This window comes from Ipomoea nil, unplaced genomic scaffold (assembly GCF_001879475.1).
Source record: "Ipomoea nil cultivar Tokyo-kokei standard unplaced genomic scaffold, Asagao_1.1 scaffold1993, whole genome shotgun sequence".
Classification (NCBI taxonomy): domain Eukaryota; kingdom Viridiplantae; phylum Streptophyta; class Magnoliopsida; order Solanales; family Convolvulaceae; genus Ipomoea; species Ipomoea nil.
The window spans coordinates 718,530-735,417 of record NW_017618421.1 but is presented as its reverse complement, the minus strand read 5'-3'; the positions used below and the strand labels follow the sequence as shown (position 1 = coordinate 735,417).

Sequence of the window (16,888 nt, the reverse complement as noted above, 5' to 3'; positions counted from 1 at the left end):
GAGGAAGAGTGCAACGCGAATAATAACTTAGGGATGAAAAGTGAGCATGACCAATACTAAGGGATGAATTCTACAATTACCCTATAACGTAAGGACGAAAAGTGTAATTTTTTTTATAAAAAATATAATAAATGGGAAATGTTAGATTATCTGGGTTGCTATCGTGTTGGTTGCTCTGACTGCTTCCACCATGTCACCCACATCCCCCTCCCACCCGCCCTCTACTCTCCGTTTCGTTTTCTTTACGTCAAAGCCGAAGCAAAGAGAAGACAAAGACCCACAAACGTCATAGACCTCAAGTCAAGCTCTCTCTCTCTCTCTCTCTTTCTCTTTGCGTAATGTAGTGACTACAACCTGCTACTTGTATTCCTCTCCCCTCTCCACCTGCTCATCCCCTCTTTCCTTCATTGCCTCACAATTCCAGGAAACCATAACCTTTTCAAGTTTCTTGGACCTTCCAAAGAATGGGTGGTTCTCCCAGGCTCAAAGTTTTGATCTTTATTATGATTTGTATTTCTGTTTTTTTGGGTTTGGATTTTGTTGAAGGGAGATTCATAGTGGAGAAGAGTAGCATAAGCATCGTTTCTCCCTACTCTATGCACGCAAAGTATGATGCTTCCATTGGGAATTTCGGAGTTCCTGACTATGGAGGCTCTTTGGTTGGCACTGTTGTGTACCCTTCAAAGGGTGCCTTTGGGTGCTCTGCTTTTGAGGGTGATAAGCCCTTCAAGTCTAAGACTCCTCGCCCCAATATTCTTCTTGTTGATCGTGGAGGTAATCCAATACGGTATTTGTTTTGTTGTGTGAAAATATGATAGAAATTTAAATTATGATCTCTGGATGTGATTATTGAATTTTTCCATCTACTCTTGCATAGGAAAGAAGTTGTAGCTTTGACAAAAAATATTCATACTTTTAAACCTCAGCTTTTGTTTTTGTTTTTTGTTTTCTTTGGTATCTATCAAAAAGTAGTATAATTTTATTTTCTGGTAATTCTCCTTCAAATGGAGTTATTACTCTGAATTGTTCAAAGATGGTGGGGTGTTTGGTAAATGACTTTTAGATGATTGTGTTAGTGGATTTGATTAATTGATAATATTAATTTATTATAGAAAAGTGTTTAGTAAATTAGTTGTTAGTTTTTAACTGATTATATACAAAATATTTTTCTCAAAAAATTAATTAAAAAAGTTACTTTAAGTGGCATTTTGAATTTTAACATTTTGAAGCAATAAATTATTATAAAAAATTAATTAATCAAATACTCATATTGATTGTTTAATCAAGTTAAACACTCATAATGGTCAAATAAATCGAAATAGACTGATAGGTTAATTATTTTACCAAAAAAGCCCATATCAGCTGGGGGAGTGGCCGGCTCTGCTGATGCTAGAACGGTTGACTTTGGCCGATAGAACCTAAGCAGTATGCTTTGTTTAATCCGAAAGTTGTAGCATGGTAGTTGTTTCCTTTATGTTGACCTTTCATATTAATTCTATGTTGACTTTTCAAAAAGCAGTAACTCCCGCCCGAGATGCAGACATATATATATATATATATATATATATATATATAATTTGTTATAGGGTAGGCCAGTAGCTATATACAATGAAAAATGAATAAAACCTTCTTTGCAAGGATGTAAATGGATAGTGATTTTATTTTTATATTTTAGTTCAGTTTTATCTGTAGTTATCTAGATATAATAATGATTAAGGACCAATTTCTCTCTGCGAATAATAGAAATACAATCAAGATCCCGCATGGACAGTATTTGAGAGAAGAGATAATATTTGAAATTCGGCAGTAACAATGTAGAGATTATGTTTAAAGTGGACAGATTTCTTGTGTGCACTAGAATTTGACTTTGTCTACTGAGCCATTGAGTTACAGTAATTTATATCCTCTCAGATAATCTGTCAGGCTGAGATACGGGGGCACTTCAACCTTTTGAGAGAAAAAATAAGGACCCCAGAAATTTCATTGAGGGGCAAAGTGGACTTCTATCAAGATTTCAATTTCAATTTCAATTTGATTAGGTTTATCTAACAAGGAAGGAATCTATGTTTCTTGGAGTTAAAGGGATATCCTAATTCATGTGTGTGTGCATGGGGCCAAGGCCTAACTCACCCTCTATGGATATGTATATGTATGTTATAGTGTTTTACAGTAACTAACTCTTTAAATAGCTGTAACTCCAACTAAAATGGCAAGAGATCCACACTTGTAACGAGTTTGAATCGTTGCCCAGTTGATAGAAGTGCTTAATTATCTTTCCTAATAAATAATATTTCGAGACATTAAAACTTCTCCCTGCCCTTTCCAGAATGCTACTTTGCATTGAAGGTCTGGAATGGACAACAGGCTGGAGCAGCAGCTGTTTTAGTAGCTGATACCATTGATGAGAATCTGATAACTATGGATTCTCCCGAAGAAAGCTCAGATGCAGATGGATACATAGAGAAGATCGGGATTCCATCAGCTTTGATTGAACAGTCCTTTGGCGAGACCTTGAAGGTGGCTCTAAAGAAAGGAGAAGAAGTTGTGATCAAAATGGATTGGACGGAGTCGATGCCCCACCCTGATGAGAGGGTGGAGTATGAACTATGGACTAATAGCAATGATGAGTGTGGGATTCGTTGCGATGAGCAGATGAATTTTATCAAGAATTTTAAGGGGCATGCCCAGATTCTTGAAAAGGGTGGTTATACTATGTTCACCCCTCACTATATAACATGGTATTGTCCGCAGGCTTTTATTGCTAGCAGTCAGTGCAAATCTCAGTGCATTAACCACGGGAGATATTGTGCACCTGATCCCGAACAGGATTTTGGGGAAGGGTATGAAGGAAAGGATGTCGTCTTTGAGAACTTGAGGCAGCTTTGTGTTCACAGGGTTGCAAATGAGAGCCAAAACTCCTGGGTTTGGTGGGATTTCGTCACGGATTTTCACATCAGGTGTTCAATGAAGAAAAACCGGTATAGCAAAGAATGTGCAGAAGAAGTCATGAAATCTCTTGGTAAGTTCTCCCTTGCTCGATCAACAGATTCTTTGATATTTGGACCATAAAATACTATACTTAATAATTGAAAAGCTTCGTTTTTACCTCGTCAGACCTGCCCGTTGAGAAGATAAAGAAGTGCATGGGTGATCCTGAAGCTGATGTCGAAAATGCAGTCCTGAAAACTGAGCAAGACCTACAGGTTCAATGCTTTCATTCATTTCATTTTACCTGGGACTGGGGATTATTGGCAGAGTGTTATATGTATTATATGCTCATCTCTTTTTTTATGGAGTGACGCGGAGATTTGAACCATTGACCTTTGGCATGGCTCTGATACCAAACTGAAGCATGTGCTACATATCAACTAAAAGTCTAAGCTGATAGTTAGATTGTACAGTTATGTTTATATGTATTATATGTTCAACAGTACATATGCCTCTAAAAGTGTTTTTTTTTTTTAATATTTGTTTTAGGTTGGTAAAGGTTCTCGTGGTGATGTTACTATCTTGCCTACAATGGTCATAAATGATGTCCAATACCGAGGTTGGTTATATAATTTTATGTTGCCATTTTGGTTAAGCTTATATGGGTGCTAGTCTAAACCCTTGTGCTTTCTGAAGGTAAACTTGAGAGGACTGCTGTATTGAAAGCCATATGTGCTGGGTTTAAGGAAACAAGTGAACCTGCAATTTGTCTTAGTGGAGGTTTGCTTTTGAGTTCTTTGCATTGGTTTAATCTTGACTGAAAAGATTCTTATTCACATGTGATGGGATGATGTTTTATTATTATTATTTTTGATTGACATTCAGATCTTGAGACAAATGAGTGTCTTGAGAGGAATGGCGGGTGCTGGCATGATCCAAAATCTAACGTAACAGCCTGCAAGGTATTTAAAGGAATGAATGCTCTGTTGTTGTTTGCAGATAATTTATTTGTTAGGATCAAGCCTTTATCATTGCGGTAAAGCTATAGCTAGTAGCTAAAGCAGAACTTTATTACCTTATGCCGCGGCTACACATTTTTGCAATCATTATTACATGGACCATGGTCCACACAATTGTGTAGATTATAAATAAAAAGTACATTTTTAATATATTAAAGGTACATTATTTATGTACGTAAGATACACTTTTTGAAAGTACATTTTTTGAAAGTACATTTTCAATACAAAAATAATATACTTTTAATATAGTAAAAATGTACCTGATATTCATGATGCACACAATAATTTGCCACATTTTTGAGAGTCAGGTGCTGAACTTGGTCTTTTATCCGTCTCCGCCCAACAATTTCCCTAGTCACATAGTGTTGGACTTGACGCTTACCGGCCTCCAGCCAACATTATTCGTTATAAGTATGATTATGCTTTATGAAATGCTCATTCCCCATAGCCATTAACCAAATTTTCTTTTTATTAAGGACACATTTAGGGGAAGAGTATGCGAGTGCCCATCGATGAATGGTGTTCAGTACAAAGGAGACGGATATACATCATGTGAAGGTACGGTTTCCAACTCGATCATATGCTTAAATTGCATTATTTTTTTTTTTTTTGAATGCTTAAATTGCATTATTTAATCTGCTTAAAGTTTTTTTTTTTTTTTTTTTTTTTTTTTTTTTTTTTTTCCAAAGCTGTTGGACCTGGAAGGTGCACGGTAAATAATGGCGGTTGCTGGTCAGAGACAAAAGACAGAACAACTTTTTCTGCTTGCTCAGTTCAGTGATGCAATCCCTTCTCTAAAATCTCCTTCTCTGTCTATTTTATTTGAAACTTCAATTTTCTAAAATATGTCTAATACAAAGTAGGAAGCTCTTATTACCGGCTGTAAATGTCCCTATGGCTTTAAAGGGGATGGCCATAAATGTGAAGGTACGTACTCTCTACTAGTTGCCTCTAAATCTTTTAAATAGTGGACAAGGTTGAAAAAATCGCTAGGCGCCTGAGAACCGTCTAGTGTACCTAGAGCGCTTAGGTGATCGAATGTCTAGTGTCTAGGCCTGATTTTTGTAACACTGACAGTGGGCATTATATATATACTATATTCTTTTGATATGCAAAAATATATGTTCAATATTTATATTTTTAAAAATAAGTAACAAATTTTTACTAATTAAAATCTATATGAAATTAAATTTAGAAATAATGGTCAAATAGGCCATCAAACTGCACTCAATAATGCAATTAGGCCACCGAACTTTAAAAAGCTACAATTGGGTCCCTGAACTAACCAATAATATTCAATTAGTTCAATTTGTAGGTTTTTCAGGTAAACTTCTAATTTAAAATATTTTTAAAAAATAATTACTTAAATTTTAAAAAAAAAAAAAAAAAAAAAGATACCGTCTCTGCCGGAGACGAAGAAACCTTCTTCGTCTCCGACCATGGAGACGGAGATAACTTCTTCGTCTCCATGGCAGGAGACGAAGAGTCCCTTCGTCTCCGGCCAGAGACAAAGAAGTTATCTTCGTCTCCATGGCTGGAGACGAAGAAACTCTTCGTCTCCAGCTAGAGACGAAGAAGGTTCCTTCGTCTCCGGCCATGGAGACGTCTCCATGGTCGGAGACGAAGTCGATGTTCTATCTTTTTTTTTTTTTTTTTTTTTTTGTTTGTTTTTAATTTTAAATAATAATTTTAAAAAAAATATTTTGAAAAGGGGTGACCTGCTAACAACTTGGAAAACCTACCAATAAGACTAATTGCATAAAATTGGTTGGTTCAGGGACCCAATTGTAGTTTTTTTTAAGTTCGATGGCCTAATTGCATTATTGAGTGCAGTTCGATAGCCTATTTGTCCCTTTTTCCTTAAATTTATTTATTATATATTAATCCAATATGTAATGTCTACAAATATTATTATCTTTAAAGAATATAAGAAAAATATGCTAGATGCATGTGCATGGTAACAATAATGGAAAAGATAACAGAAGTTATAATGGTAGGGATATTTTTGTCCAAAAAATTGTATAATACAATTTTAAAAGCACAATGTACAAAATGATTACCACTAAAAACATGGACATAAATTTGGGATATAACTTTAATTGAGACTTATCATGTTTATATATATATATATATATATATATATATATATATATCTACTATACTAATAAGAGCCCAAGAGAGTTAGGCCTATAATGGGTAGAAAAAATGGCGGTCAAATTTTTTAATCAAATGAATGGCTCAGATTGATCAGATTTTAAATTTTCCTTAAGATTTCCTAATTTATCCTTAATGAATATGATTATTCGTTAACTTTTCCGTTAAATATTATCTTTTCCGTTAATTTCTGTTACTTCACCGTTAACTTATTCATTGATTTCAATAAGAAAGGTCTTAGGTTCGAACCCAATCTATTTTACTCTTATTAAATTAATTATAATAATTTAGTAGCTATAACAGAAAATAATATATATGCATTTCTTTAATTTAGAATTATGTGTCTACAATGTCTTTATTCAAAAAAAATTATTCATTATCAATAAATTAAATAAGACAAATAATTTCATTAGTTATATTGTCTTTATTTTTCTCCAATATAAAAATTCTTTACTTTCAAATTCATCAATTGGTTATATTTGCTACATTGTTCCTACAATGTCTTTACTTAAAAAAAAATTATTCATTATCAATATATTAATTAAGAGACATAATTTTATTAGTTATATTCTCTTTATATTTCTCGAAGTAAAAATTCTTTAAATTCAAATTTCAAATTCATCAATTGATTATATTCATTACATTGTCTATTATCTTTTTTTTTTTGTGCAATATTTTTTAATTAAATATCAAAGTTATAATACAAAAGAATGCTATATATTTATTTATCAAGTATTTTATTAATACCATGAAAAAAATTAAAAAATATAATTAATAAAGCCAATCATATTTACTACTTGAGGGATTTGTTAACAAAGACAGTATTCAAATCACACAACAAATTAAAGTGAGAACTACCTCGCAATGTTCTTGTTTGACAATCAACAGTTAGCAGTTAACGTTAGCGGATTATATTAGCGAATTTGACCAGCGAATTATATCAACGATTGCTAAAAAGATATTTGAAAAAATTAGCTGTTTAGATTAACATGTAAAATGACCTAAAGGTATAATAATAATAATAATAATTATTATTATTATTATTATTATAATAATTATAATTATAATACTAATTGTTTTAAAAAATAAAAAAATAAAAAAATAAAAATATATAATTAAGCCAATCATATTAACTACTTGGGTAATTTATTGACAAAAAGAGTATTCAAATCACAGTTTTCAAAAAAAAAAAAAAAATCACACAACAAATTGAAGTGGGAAACTATCTCGCAATGTCCTTGTTTGGCAATTAGCAGCTAAGCTCTTCAATATTAGTATATATTTAATATTTTATGCCCTAATTTTTATTTGCTTTCCCTTATGTCCTGTATTTGGTTTCAACCATACCTATACAATTATTTTATTGACAATTATAATCAATCTTGACTATATTATCTTGCATTTGTAAACTTAGAATTGTATATTTAAATACACAAATTTAATATTCAATTATTTATACATGAACAATTCCAATATAATCTTGCCCTGATATACTTTAAAGTACTTAAAAAAAAAAAAATCATTGGGCATTATCCCATCGCGCAATGCACGTAAAAAACTAGTATATATATATATGTTGGGCTGAGGACGGTAAAGGGTTAAGTTCATCAATTGGTAACTAGGGGATTGTTAGGCGGAGGCAGATAAAGAGGAGGATTGTTGGGCGGAGGCAGATAATAGGTCAAGTTCAGCATCTATCCTCTCAAAAATGTAATGACGGCTTATAAAGAAATAAAATTTTACCCTCGTTACGGGCTATAACTTGGCGTGGTGGTAAGCGTTTGATGTGATCCTAAGATTTAAGAGTATATATTTCATTGCAGATGTAGACGAATGTAAGGAAGGCACGGTTTGTCAGTGTGATGGTTGCAAGTGTAAGAACACATGGGGTGGATATGACTGCAAATGTAAAGGAGATAAATTGTATATAATGGAGCATGACACATGCATTGGTAAGAAATTTTCTAATTAATTTTTTTTTTTTTTTTTTTTTGTTCCATAGACCACAACGTGAGAATCATGCGGAGTCGTCATTAATGCATTCATTTTAATTTGATTCTGTATATTGTACAGAAAGACAGTCATCAAAACTTGGAGGCTTCCTAACTTTTGCGGTTATAGCTGTTGTACTTGGTGCTGGAATAGCTGGATACATATTCTACAAATACAGACTTAGGGTATGTGGATTGAACAAACTAACTAGCTTACAAAATAAATTCCCATATAGACTCGTTCATGATGACAAAATTCAAACACGTGGATCGTAGTCACTTTTTTTATTTAAACACATGACTTTTGGTTTGGCTCTGATACCAAAATGAACCATCTCAACTAAAAACTTAAGCTGATAGTTGGATGGTTTATGCTTAACGGACAATAATATAATGTTCATATTTTGTGTTTGCAGTCATACATGGACACAGAGATTATGGCTATCATGTCGCAGTACATGCCTCTCGACAATAACCATCAGAATCAGGTTGTTCAACACGAAACTGAACCTTTACGAGACGCCTCATCTGTATGAAGAAGCGTCTTGGTTGATTTGTTGACTATACAGAATGCATCAGTGATGCCGGTGAGACTCAACTTAACAGCTACACATTCGAGACAAGTCATATGGTACGGTGTTTTATAGTCTCTACATCTAAATTCTGTCTGGTTCCACTCAATTACTTGAGGATATAGATTATATCAATAACCGAGCTCGCTGCGTTTGTGTATAAAATGGATCTACAGAGTAGATGGATGCTAATTATACTTGGAATCATTTCTATATATGTACACAAAACAATACAGGATTGGTCTGGGGGTTATTTTGAGCACCACAACTTGTGATTTTTTTATTTTTTTTTGTGGGGTCAAGCATGAGGTGGTGGAAAGAGAGTAGAGGAAAGAGAAATGTGAAGAGCTCCCCGTAATAATTGTTTTTTATGGGGCCTATTGAAAAATAAAAATTAAAAACAACCTATTCTAGTGCACATTGTGCGCACATCACACTAGATGTGATGTGCTAAGCACGGCGCGTGACCTCCACGCTCTTGAAAAGGAGTCGTAAATTTTGAATGCAAGTGAATCCTTAAAGTTCTATTTAATTTTAAATAACAGTTTATTTATCATTGATTAGGTTTGTTTTCCATATAAAGAAAGAATAAAATAAAAGACAAGTACAGAAAATAAAACCAGGAACACAGTAATTGGTAACGCAATTCGGAGTTTAAAACTCCTACGTCTACGGGGCAACTCACATCAGTTCAATCCACTAGATGTTCACCAAGATTATAGGGATCGGTATGACACATTCACATACACAAAGAGGCCTCAGCCAACTACACCAACAGTAGTCCAACATAATCTTCAAAACATGTACATTGGAACGTTACGTGCAAGGCAAAATCAATCTTCAAACTTCATCACGCCAAAAGCATTTCTTGAGCGAACCTTGTGAACATTTTTACCGATTTAAGATAGGTAAATAATCAGCTAAGTATAAGAGATTAATCCTTCGAATTAGAGCCTTGAAGTCATGAATATGAAACCCAGAATCTTCACTTTATATGCACAATATGTGCTGTCCAGATTTCCATATTTAATAAGCACCACACAATTTAAATCTAGCTTGAAAACTTGTTCAAACCAACAGAATTTTTTTAGATAAATTCGCTGAACATGCTGATCACTGACACTGATCCAAAAGATAGTTGAGATAAATCCAGTGATGAAGACTATGGTGCTGAAACTGACCCCAGACAGAAATGCGTTCCATAAATATTCTAAATAAAAATATAACTTAAGTTTTGACAAATAATTAGTCAATTAAATTAAGATTAAAATGTGTATTATTTGTACACTTACCGTTCCAACTGGGCGTGAGTTAACTTTTTTTTTTTTTTTCCATATTTTTCTTTTATTTCAGTTTCTCTTTCCTACTTGGCTTGAAAAAACTTGCAAAAACAAAACAAAACAAAACAAATAAAAACAAAAAAAAAAAAAAACAAATGAAGTTGCTATTAGGATATTACTTTTAGAGTATAGCTAATAGCTTACTAACAAGTTGCGCCGTGAAGCCACCCACCCCCACGACTATGCCAATTTTGAGTCGTTATACTGTGCATGGTGCACACGAATGCAAAAACGACGTCGTTTTGACGTTGACTTAAAAAAAATAATTCAGAATTGCATAACTGCACATTCATAGTTTCATAACTATACATCAAGAATTGCATAACTATACATCCAGAATTGTATAACTACACATCCATAACTTCATTAATATAAATCCAGAATTGCATAACTACACATCCATAATTTCATAACTATAAATCCAGAATTGCATAACTCACTACTGGAAATTCTGAAATTTCCGACCACCCGAAAGTGATCTTAAATCAAGTCAAAAGTCTTGTTCCGACCACTTTTGGTATCCGGAAAAACCTTTGTTGCTATTTCCGACCACTTTTTGGTATCAATTTGATTTAAGTTCACTTTCAGGTGGTCGGAAATTTCATAATTTCCAGTAGTGACTATACATTCAGAAATTATGCACAACATAATGTTGTTGACGGAAATCGAAACTGATTTTTTTTTTAAAAGTTAGACACGCTTTTTTAGTCAAAACGACGTCGTTTTTGCATCCGTGTGCACCATGCATGGTGCACACGGATGCACAACATAATTTGCCGCCAATTTTATTTTATTTTTTTGTGTGTAAATCACGAAGTATTCCACGTCTTTCTCTATCCATCTTATGGTTCGAGTCCATTCGAATATCCCCGCTCACTTTGAGAGGCATACCATTTTTATTAATGCTACTCATTTATTGATTTATTCCCCTGACTGAGTTCAATTATCCATGGCAATGGTGTTTCTCTTTAAAGCTAGCATAAAACATGAATGACAAGATCAGATTGCAAATCACTTGCATCCCAAGTCCACTTAATTAATGGTGTGAACTTGATTGCGACAAATTATATCATGGACAGATTAACATGTGCATAAATTCATTAAAACTATTCTGTAGGGTTATAAAATTATATCAATTCACAAATCATCATTTAAATATATTATTTTCTATTTCTTTTTGTATAAATAGAATCAATATATAAAAAGTAAAATGTAAAAAAAAAAAATCGTATTAGCATATTTTAAATGATACTTATGTAGCACGGAAACAGGAATAACAATAACAATAATAATAACAACAACAACAACAATAACAACAAATAACAAAAAAAGAGACATAAAGGATATATTGAAGTTCACGAAGGTCAAGCATTCCAAAAAGCTCACAAACGTCATTTATCAAGTTCAACAGACTCAAAAGCTCAACAAGACTCTAATTAAAGTTTCTAAGTTTAAGTTTTACTTTCAAGGTTTGTATCGAATCATTGTGTACCTCTACCAAGGGTAGATAGGGGAAGAGTAGTAGGAGATTGCATGTGAAAACTTAGTTCGTCGTGCTGGTTTTGTGATCAAAGCATTTGATCTGTGATTCATTATAATTGTACCTATTGGAGAATTGATTATAGTGAATAATTCCTCCTGGACATCAGGAGAAGAGTGAAGTAGAAGTGTTATATAACTTTGAACCATTATAAATTATTTGTCCCATTTACTTTACATACACTTTATTTTCACCATATCTAATCTTTCTTCACTTGGTTTAATTTCTTGAAAACCTATTTTCCGCTACACAGCTTTTTATTCTGGACTATATAGTTAAGTGGTCAACATTTTGAAAGTGTTAATAAAAACTTAACTTACTTAGTCATCGTTTGAAAAATTTTCAACTTTCTTTCAAAACTTAGAAAATCTACAAAGTGCATTCAACCCTCGCCCCCGCTTCTTCTCCTCTAGACTTTGTCTTCATTAAATCGGGAGCAACGACGCTTTTGGTGGCTTTTCTAGTTTCTAAGCTTCATTTTATGGTAATCCTTGAGTTCCTTGCATTGTCAACTACCAAATATAGCACTAAGATTAATAAACCATTCTATTGATATGTTTGTTAATGTATTATGCCATTTAGAATAGAAGACTCCATAAAGAAAATTTTTCTTTTCATCTTTTGTGAATTACTCTTCTATATTTAACTTATTCTGCCATATCACCGTTTTTGTCGACTGGCCGAGCTTTATACTTCATGACCTTTTTATTATTTTTTTTGAAAGTCAATCTTGCGATTGTATTAATGAATCAAAGCTGAAATAGCGTCAGGTGGGATAGCATCTCAGTACATAGCTTGATCCTGAGTAAATGCTAACGTAGCTAAAGTATGCGCATGTAAATTAATCTGCCTAGAGATGTAATCCAAAGTAATACGATTAAACAATGACATAAACGTTCTGCACTGGTCATCTGTGACCCCAACGTACGAATGGATCGGCGTGTGATGGTGTCTGATAATCGCCGCCAATTCCATGCAATCCGTGAGTAAACTTACTGATGTGTTGCCCCGTTCAAGTAGCCAGGACAAAGCCTCCTTGTATGCCTGGGCCTCTGCCATAAGTGGTGAAAAACAGATTGGTAACTTGCCATTCCTTGCTGCCACAAACGAGCCATCTGGCGCTATAATTATCATGCCGTAAGTAGCCTCGCCCGTGTCGTGCCGGAAACCCGCGTCCACATAACATCGTAGACCATCCTCCCCTGGACCGTTCAAGTGGTCCGTCGCCGGTGCCGGCTTGGTTCGGCGGACATGGGCAGCGCCGTACGCTTGCAGCGCTCCGGTGGCTGCTCTGACCAATTGGGTAGGCCGCATCATTGATCCCTTCCAGACAGCTGAATTCCGGGTTCTCCAAATATAATATAATACTGCTATCATTAACCGGGTCTGCTCCTCCGTCAAGGCCGCCATAGCCCCTTTTAGCCATGCTGTAAATGAGTCTGCAACAATATTAACAATAGGCAATTGTGTTATATTCCAAACAAGTCTAGAATATTCACAGAGCACTAAAGCATGCAACCCATCTTCATGTTCTAAACCACACATTGAGCAAGTTGGGTCCACCTCCACCCTTTTAAATATCAAGTTAAGGGTTGTTGGCAAAATGTCACATATGGCTCTCCACAAGAAAGTTTTCCATTTAGGGGGGACTTTTATTTTCACACATTGCAACCCACTTATCAAAATTCGCTGGATTATTCTCATAATCACCCACAATATGCCTATAGGCATTCTTTACTGTATATGTCCCCTTTGGGTCACTCATCCAATACCATGAGTCCTCATACTCAGGACTAACAGGGATCATATTTATTCGCTCCACATCTTCAGGAATGAATAAATCAGACAAAATATGCGGATCCCAGGTATGAGTCTGTAAATCAATCAGTCCTGCAACTCGTGCCTCTCTCAATTGCTGTGGCATTTCTGTTTGAATCAATGGGCTAGGATTATCTCGTAACCACGGGTGCCCCCATATTAAAGTTGTCTGTCCATTCCCAATCCTCCTTCGCACCCCTGAGATTACCATTGCATGGGCTGCCATTATACTTCTCCAACAGTAACTTGGGCAATTACCAATAGTTGCATCTGTAAAACTGGTTGTGGGATAATACCTTGCCTTATAGATTTTAGCTACGAGTGTTTCTGGGTCTGTTAAAAATCGCCATGCCTGTTTACCTAGCATTGCTAGATTAAAAGCCCTCAGCTCTTTAAAACCCATACCACCATACTTTTTTGGTATGCACATCCCATGCCTTCCAATGTATTCCCCTTTCTCTTCCACTGCCCCACCAATACTTATTCATAGTTCGCTCAATTAACTGACAAACTGTCTCAGGTAACAAAAAAACACTCATCGAAAAGGTAGGCATAGCTTGCGCTACACTTTGCAATAATACTTCCTTACCAGCCTGAGAGAGTAACTTTTTACTCCACGAACCAATTCGCTGCCTGATTTTTTCCTCCACATACGAAAAAACAGCTCTCTTATTTCTCCCTACAAAAGATGGTAGGCCCAAATATTTCCCAAAATTGGGTGCTTGCTCCACCTCCAGACAATTCGCTACCTGAGCCCTGTGAGCCTCCTGGGTATTTCTGCTAAAACATATATTAGATTTATTATAATTCACCACCTGGCCTGACAATTTCTCATACCTTGCAAGGCACTGCCTTATAACTTCTGCCTCCTGAATATTTGCTTTAAAAAATAGGAGACTATCATCCGCAAAAAATAGGTGTGATACAGGCGGCGCCCCCCTTGCCACTCTGCACCCATGTATTGAGCCTGCCAACTGTTCATACTGTAATATCATCGAGAGAGCCTCTGCACAAATAATAAATAAATACGGAGAGAGCGGGTCTCCCTGCCTGAGTCCCCTGGTTGCTTTTACGTGCCCCTGCTACACCATTGACCATTACAGTATAATTAACAGTCGTTACACACATCATAATGAGCTTTATCCACTTCTCACTAAAACCCATAACAGTCAGCATCCTTTCTAGAAAACTCCACTCCATTCTATCATAGGCCTTTGACATATCTAACTTCAATGCACTCCATCCCACTATACCACATTGCTTTCTATTCAGATAATGCCCCGCCTCTGCTGCCACCAGGATGTTGTCAGTGATTAGCCTTCCCGGGATAAAAGCACTCTGGGATTCTGATATTAATCCTCCCATTAGTGTTTTCATCCTATTTGCTACCATTTTGGCCATAATTCTGTAGATGACATTACTCAATGCAATCGGCCTTAAATCTGCAACTGTCTTAGGCATCTCCTTCTTCGGTATCAAGACAATGTTAGTATCATTCAATCCCTCAGGGAATACACAGGAATTCAAAGCATTCATTATAAAGCCAGATACATCTCCTCCCACTATCTCCCAAAACTGCTGGTAGAAACCCGGGTTTAAACCATCCAGACCCGGTGCCTTATCCGGATACATTGAAAAAAGAGCCTCTTTAACCTCATTAGTTTCAAAAGGGCGGTCTAGCATCATATTTTGCTCTAACGTTACTCGTGGGGTTAGGACCCCAAAAAGTGGATCATCACAACTCAATCCATTAGAGGCAAAAATATTTTCAAAGTAATTCTGTATAGCAGCATGCATATCATCCCCCTCCACCCAGTTACCAGCACCATATTTAATACTAGAAATAAAATTCTTTTTCCTACGTGCAGAGGCATACCTATGATAAAATTTTGTATTTGCGTCAGCCCCGCGTAGCCAGTGCTGCTTGGCCCGCTGCCTCCAAAACACCTCTTCCTGGGCCTCTACTCGTTTCATGGTATTCTCAATCTGTTGGTACTCAGCTAGCGCTTCCAAATCTCGTCTATTCCGTATGGCATCTTGCCTCCGCTGCAGGTGGTTAATTCGTTTTCCGAATTTATGAAACTGATCTCCACCCCACCGCATCAACTTTTCTCCACACAACTGCTGGCAATGCAGCAATCCCTCCGTTCTCCCCTCTTGCCAGGCCGTTTCTACTACTTCTTTGCACCCCTCATCTAATAGCCAAGCCATTTCAAATCTAAACTTCTGCGGCCCTCTTCTCCTTGGCATGCAAATCGCATTAATACTGAGGAATAGGATCGAATGATCCGAGGCCCGGGTTCGAATATTCTCCAGCCATGCATTGTCATTGAGCAGACCCCAATCATTCGTTATTAAAGCTTTGTCCAATCTTTCCTCTATCCAATTCGGCGTCCCCTTTCCCTTCTGCCACGTATACTGATGGCCCCTCATTGGCATTTGCATCAAACCACAGTCATCCACAGCATCTCCGAAACCCCGTAACAGACTATTAGGATACTGATTTCCCCCCTTCTTCTCATGCTGGTATAGTAGATTATTAAAATCCCCTATCACCACCCAGGACAACAAGGACCTAGTCTTCAGTGTGCCAAGTAGATCCCATGTCTCCTCCCGCCTACCACGCTCGGGGATACCATAGATACATGTCATGCGCCATAACTTATTAAACAAGCTTATCTCCACATCAATATGACTCTGCGAATAACTCAAAAGTCTCACCATATTATTCTTCCTCCATAAAAGCGCCATTCCTCCACTCAAACCATCGTTATCAACATAGAACAACCCCTCATAACCAAGCGTAACACGGATCCTTTCTGCATGTATCCGTGGCACCTTGGTCTCCATCAAGAACACGAAATCAGGCTTCTTACTGGACGCTAGGCCCACAATCTGACGAACCGTGCGTGGATTGCCCAAGCCACGACAGTTCCAGCTCAAAGTACTCATGATGATGGGCGGGGCTGGACACCAGCTCCTGCCATGGACAAGTTTTTTGAAACAGCTGCGACTGTTACCTCCTCGTTTCCACTTTCCTCCTCCCCCTCCGTCCCATGCCTACGACGCTTTTCCGTAGCTACCACCACCTCATCCTCGGACATACTCGTGGATGTGATACCCCCACTTCCCTGTCCCCCATCCACCGTCCCAACCACACGTGGCCTGGCTCCCAGTGGTCGTGGTTTCCCGCCGACCGGAACAAGCCAGCTATCCCCAACCGCTCTAGGAGCGCTCTGAGATCCACAAGCTCGCATATCCGGACCGTACAGATACCTTTCTACCGGAATTCCAGCCTCCTTAGCGTGTATGCAGAAAGTATGTAAGTGACCCATACACCCACAAAAATAGCAAAACTTATGCAGCCGTTCATATCTAAAATTTACCCATGCTGTAGTCCCATCTCTCTTCATCAACCTCATCCTCCTTCTAAGCGGCCTATCAACCGATATTGACACCCGAATACGGTGAAACGTCAGCCATGGCGCCCCCTCAAATCGGTCATCATGTGTAACAAAAGAGCCCA

At 36.6% G+C, this 16,888-nt stretch overlaps 2 protein-coding genes across 3 annotated transcripts; one reads left to right on the top strand and one right to left on the bottom strand.

Annotated features, from left to right (window-relative positions):
- Positions 1 to 258: 258 nt before the first annotated feature.
- On the top strand, positions 259 to 8,946 carry LOC109147433 (vacuolar-sorting receptor 6). Of its 2 annotated transcripts, none has more exons than XM_019295088.1 (12): positions 259 to 774; positions 2,327 to 3,019; positions 3,115 to 3,203; positions 3,478 to 3,547; positions 3,625 to 3,708; positions 3,814 to 3,950; positions 4,481 to 4,505; positions 4,637 to 4,719; positions 4,811 to 4,874; positions 7,925 to 8,053; positions 8,175 to 8,278; positions 8,509 to 8,946. In XM_019295088.1, the coding sequence occupies exons 1-12, from the start codon at positions 465 to 467 to the stop codon at positions 8,626 to 8,628; spliced, it is 1,908 nt and encodes a 635-aa protein (XP_019150633.1). In that variant the 5' UTR covers positions 259 to 464; the 3' UTR covers positions 8,629 to 8,946. The 2 variants fall into 2 exon arrangements, with proteins under 2 accessions (XP_019150633.1, XP_019150634.1); XM_019295089.1 differs by having other exon boundaries at positions 265 to 774; positions 3,814 to 3,890; positions 4,424 to 4,505.
- Positions 8,947 to 12,385: 3,439 nt separating this feature from the next.
- On the bottom strand, positions 12,386 to 16,212 carry LOC109147325. Its single transcript, XM_019294987.1, has 5 exons — positions 14,392 to 16,212; positions 13,952 to 14,231; positions 13,317 to 13,827; positions 12,541 to 13,114; positions 12,386 to 12,394 (listed from the first exon to the last, which is right to left on the bottom strand). Exons 1-5 carry the CDS (start codon positions 16,210 to 16,212, stop codon positions 12,386 to 12,388), a joined length of 3,195 nt encoding a protein of 1,064 aa, XP_019150532.1.
- Between the last annotated feature and the right edge of the window lie 676 nt (positions 16,213 to 16,888).

Coding starts and splice junctions, on each gene's coding strand:
- LOC109147433 (XM_019295088.1), top strand. CDS start 465: ATGGGTGGTTCTCCCAGGCTCAAAGTTTTGATCTTTATTATGATTTGT. Junction 3,020..3,114: donor AGAAGTCATGAAATCTCTTG/GTAAGTTCTCCC, acceptor TTACCTCGTCAG/ACCTGCCCGTTGAGAAGATA. Junction 4,875..7,924: donor GGATGGCCATAAATGTGAAG/GTACGTACTCTC, acceptor ATTTCATTGCAG/ATGTAGACGAATGTAAGGAA.
- LOC109147325 (XM_019294987.1), bottom strand. CDS start 16,212: ATGGAGACCAAGGTGCCACGGATACATGCAGAAAGGATCCGTGTTACG. Junction 13,828..13,951: donor AAAGTTACTCTCTCAGGCTG/GTAAGGAAGTAT, acceptor TTGGTGGGGCAG/TGGAAGAGAAAGGGGAATAC. Junction 13,115..13,316: donor CCTGAGTATGAGGACTCATG/GTATTGGATGAG, acceptor GATATTTAAAAG/GGTGGAGGTGGACCCAACTT.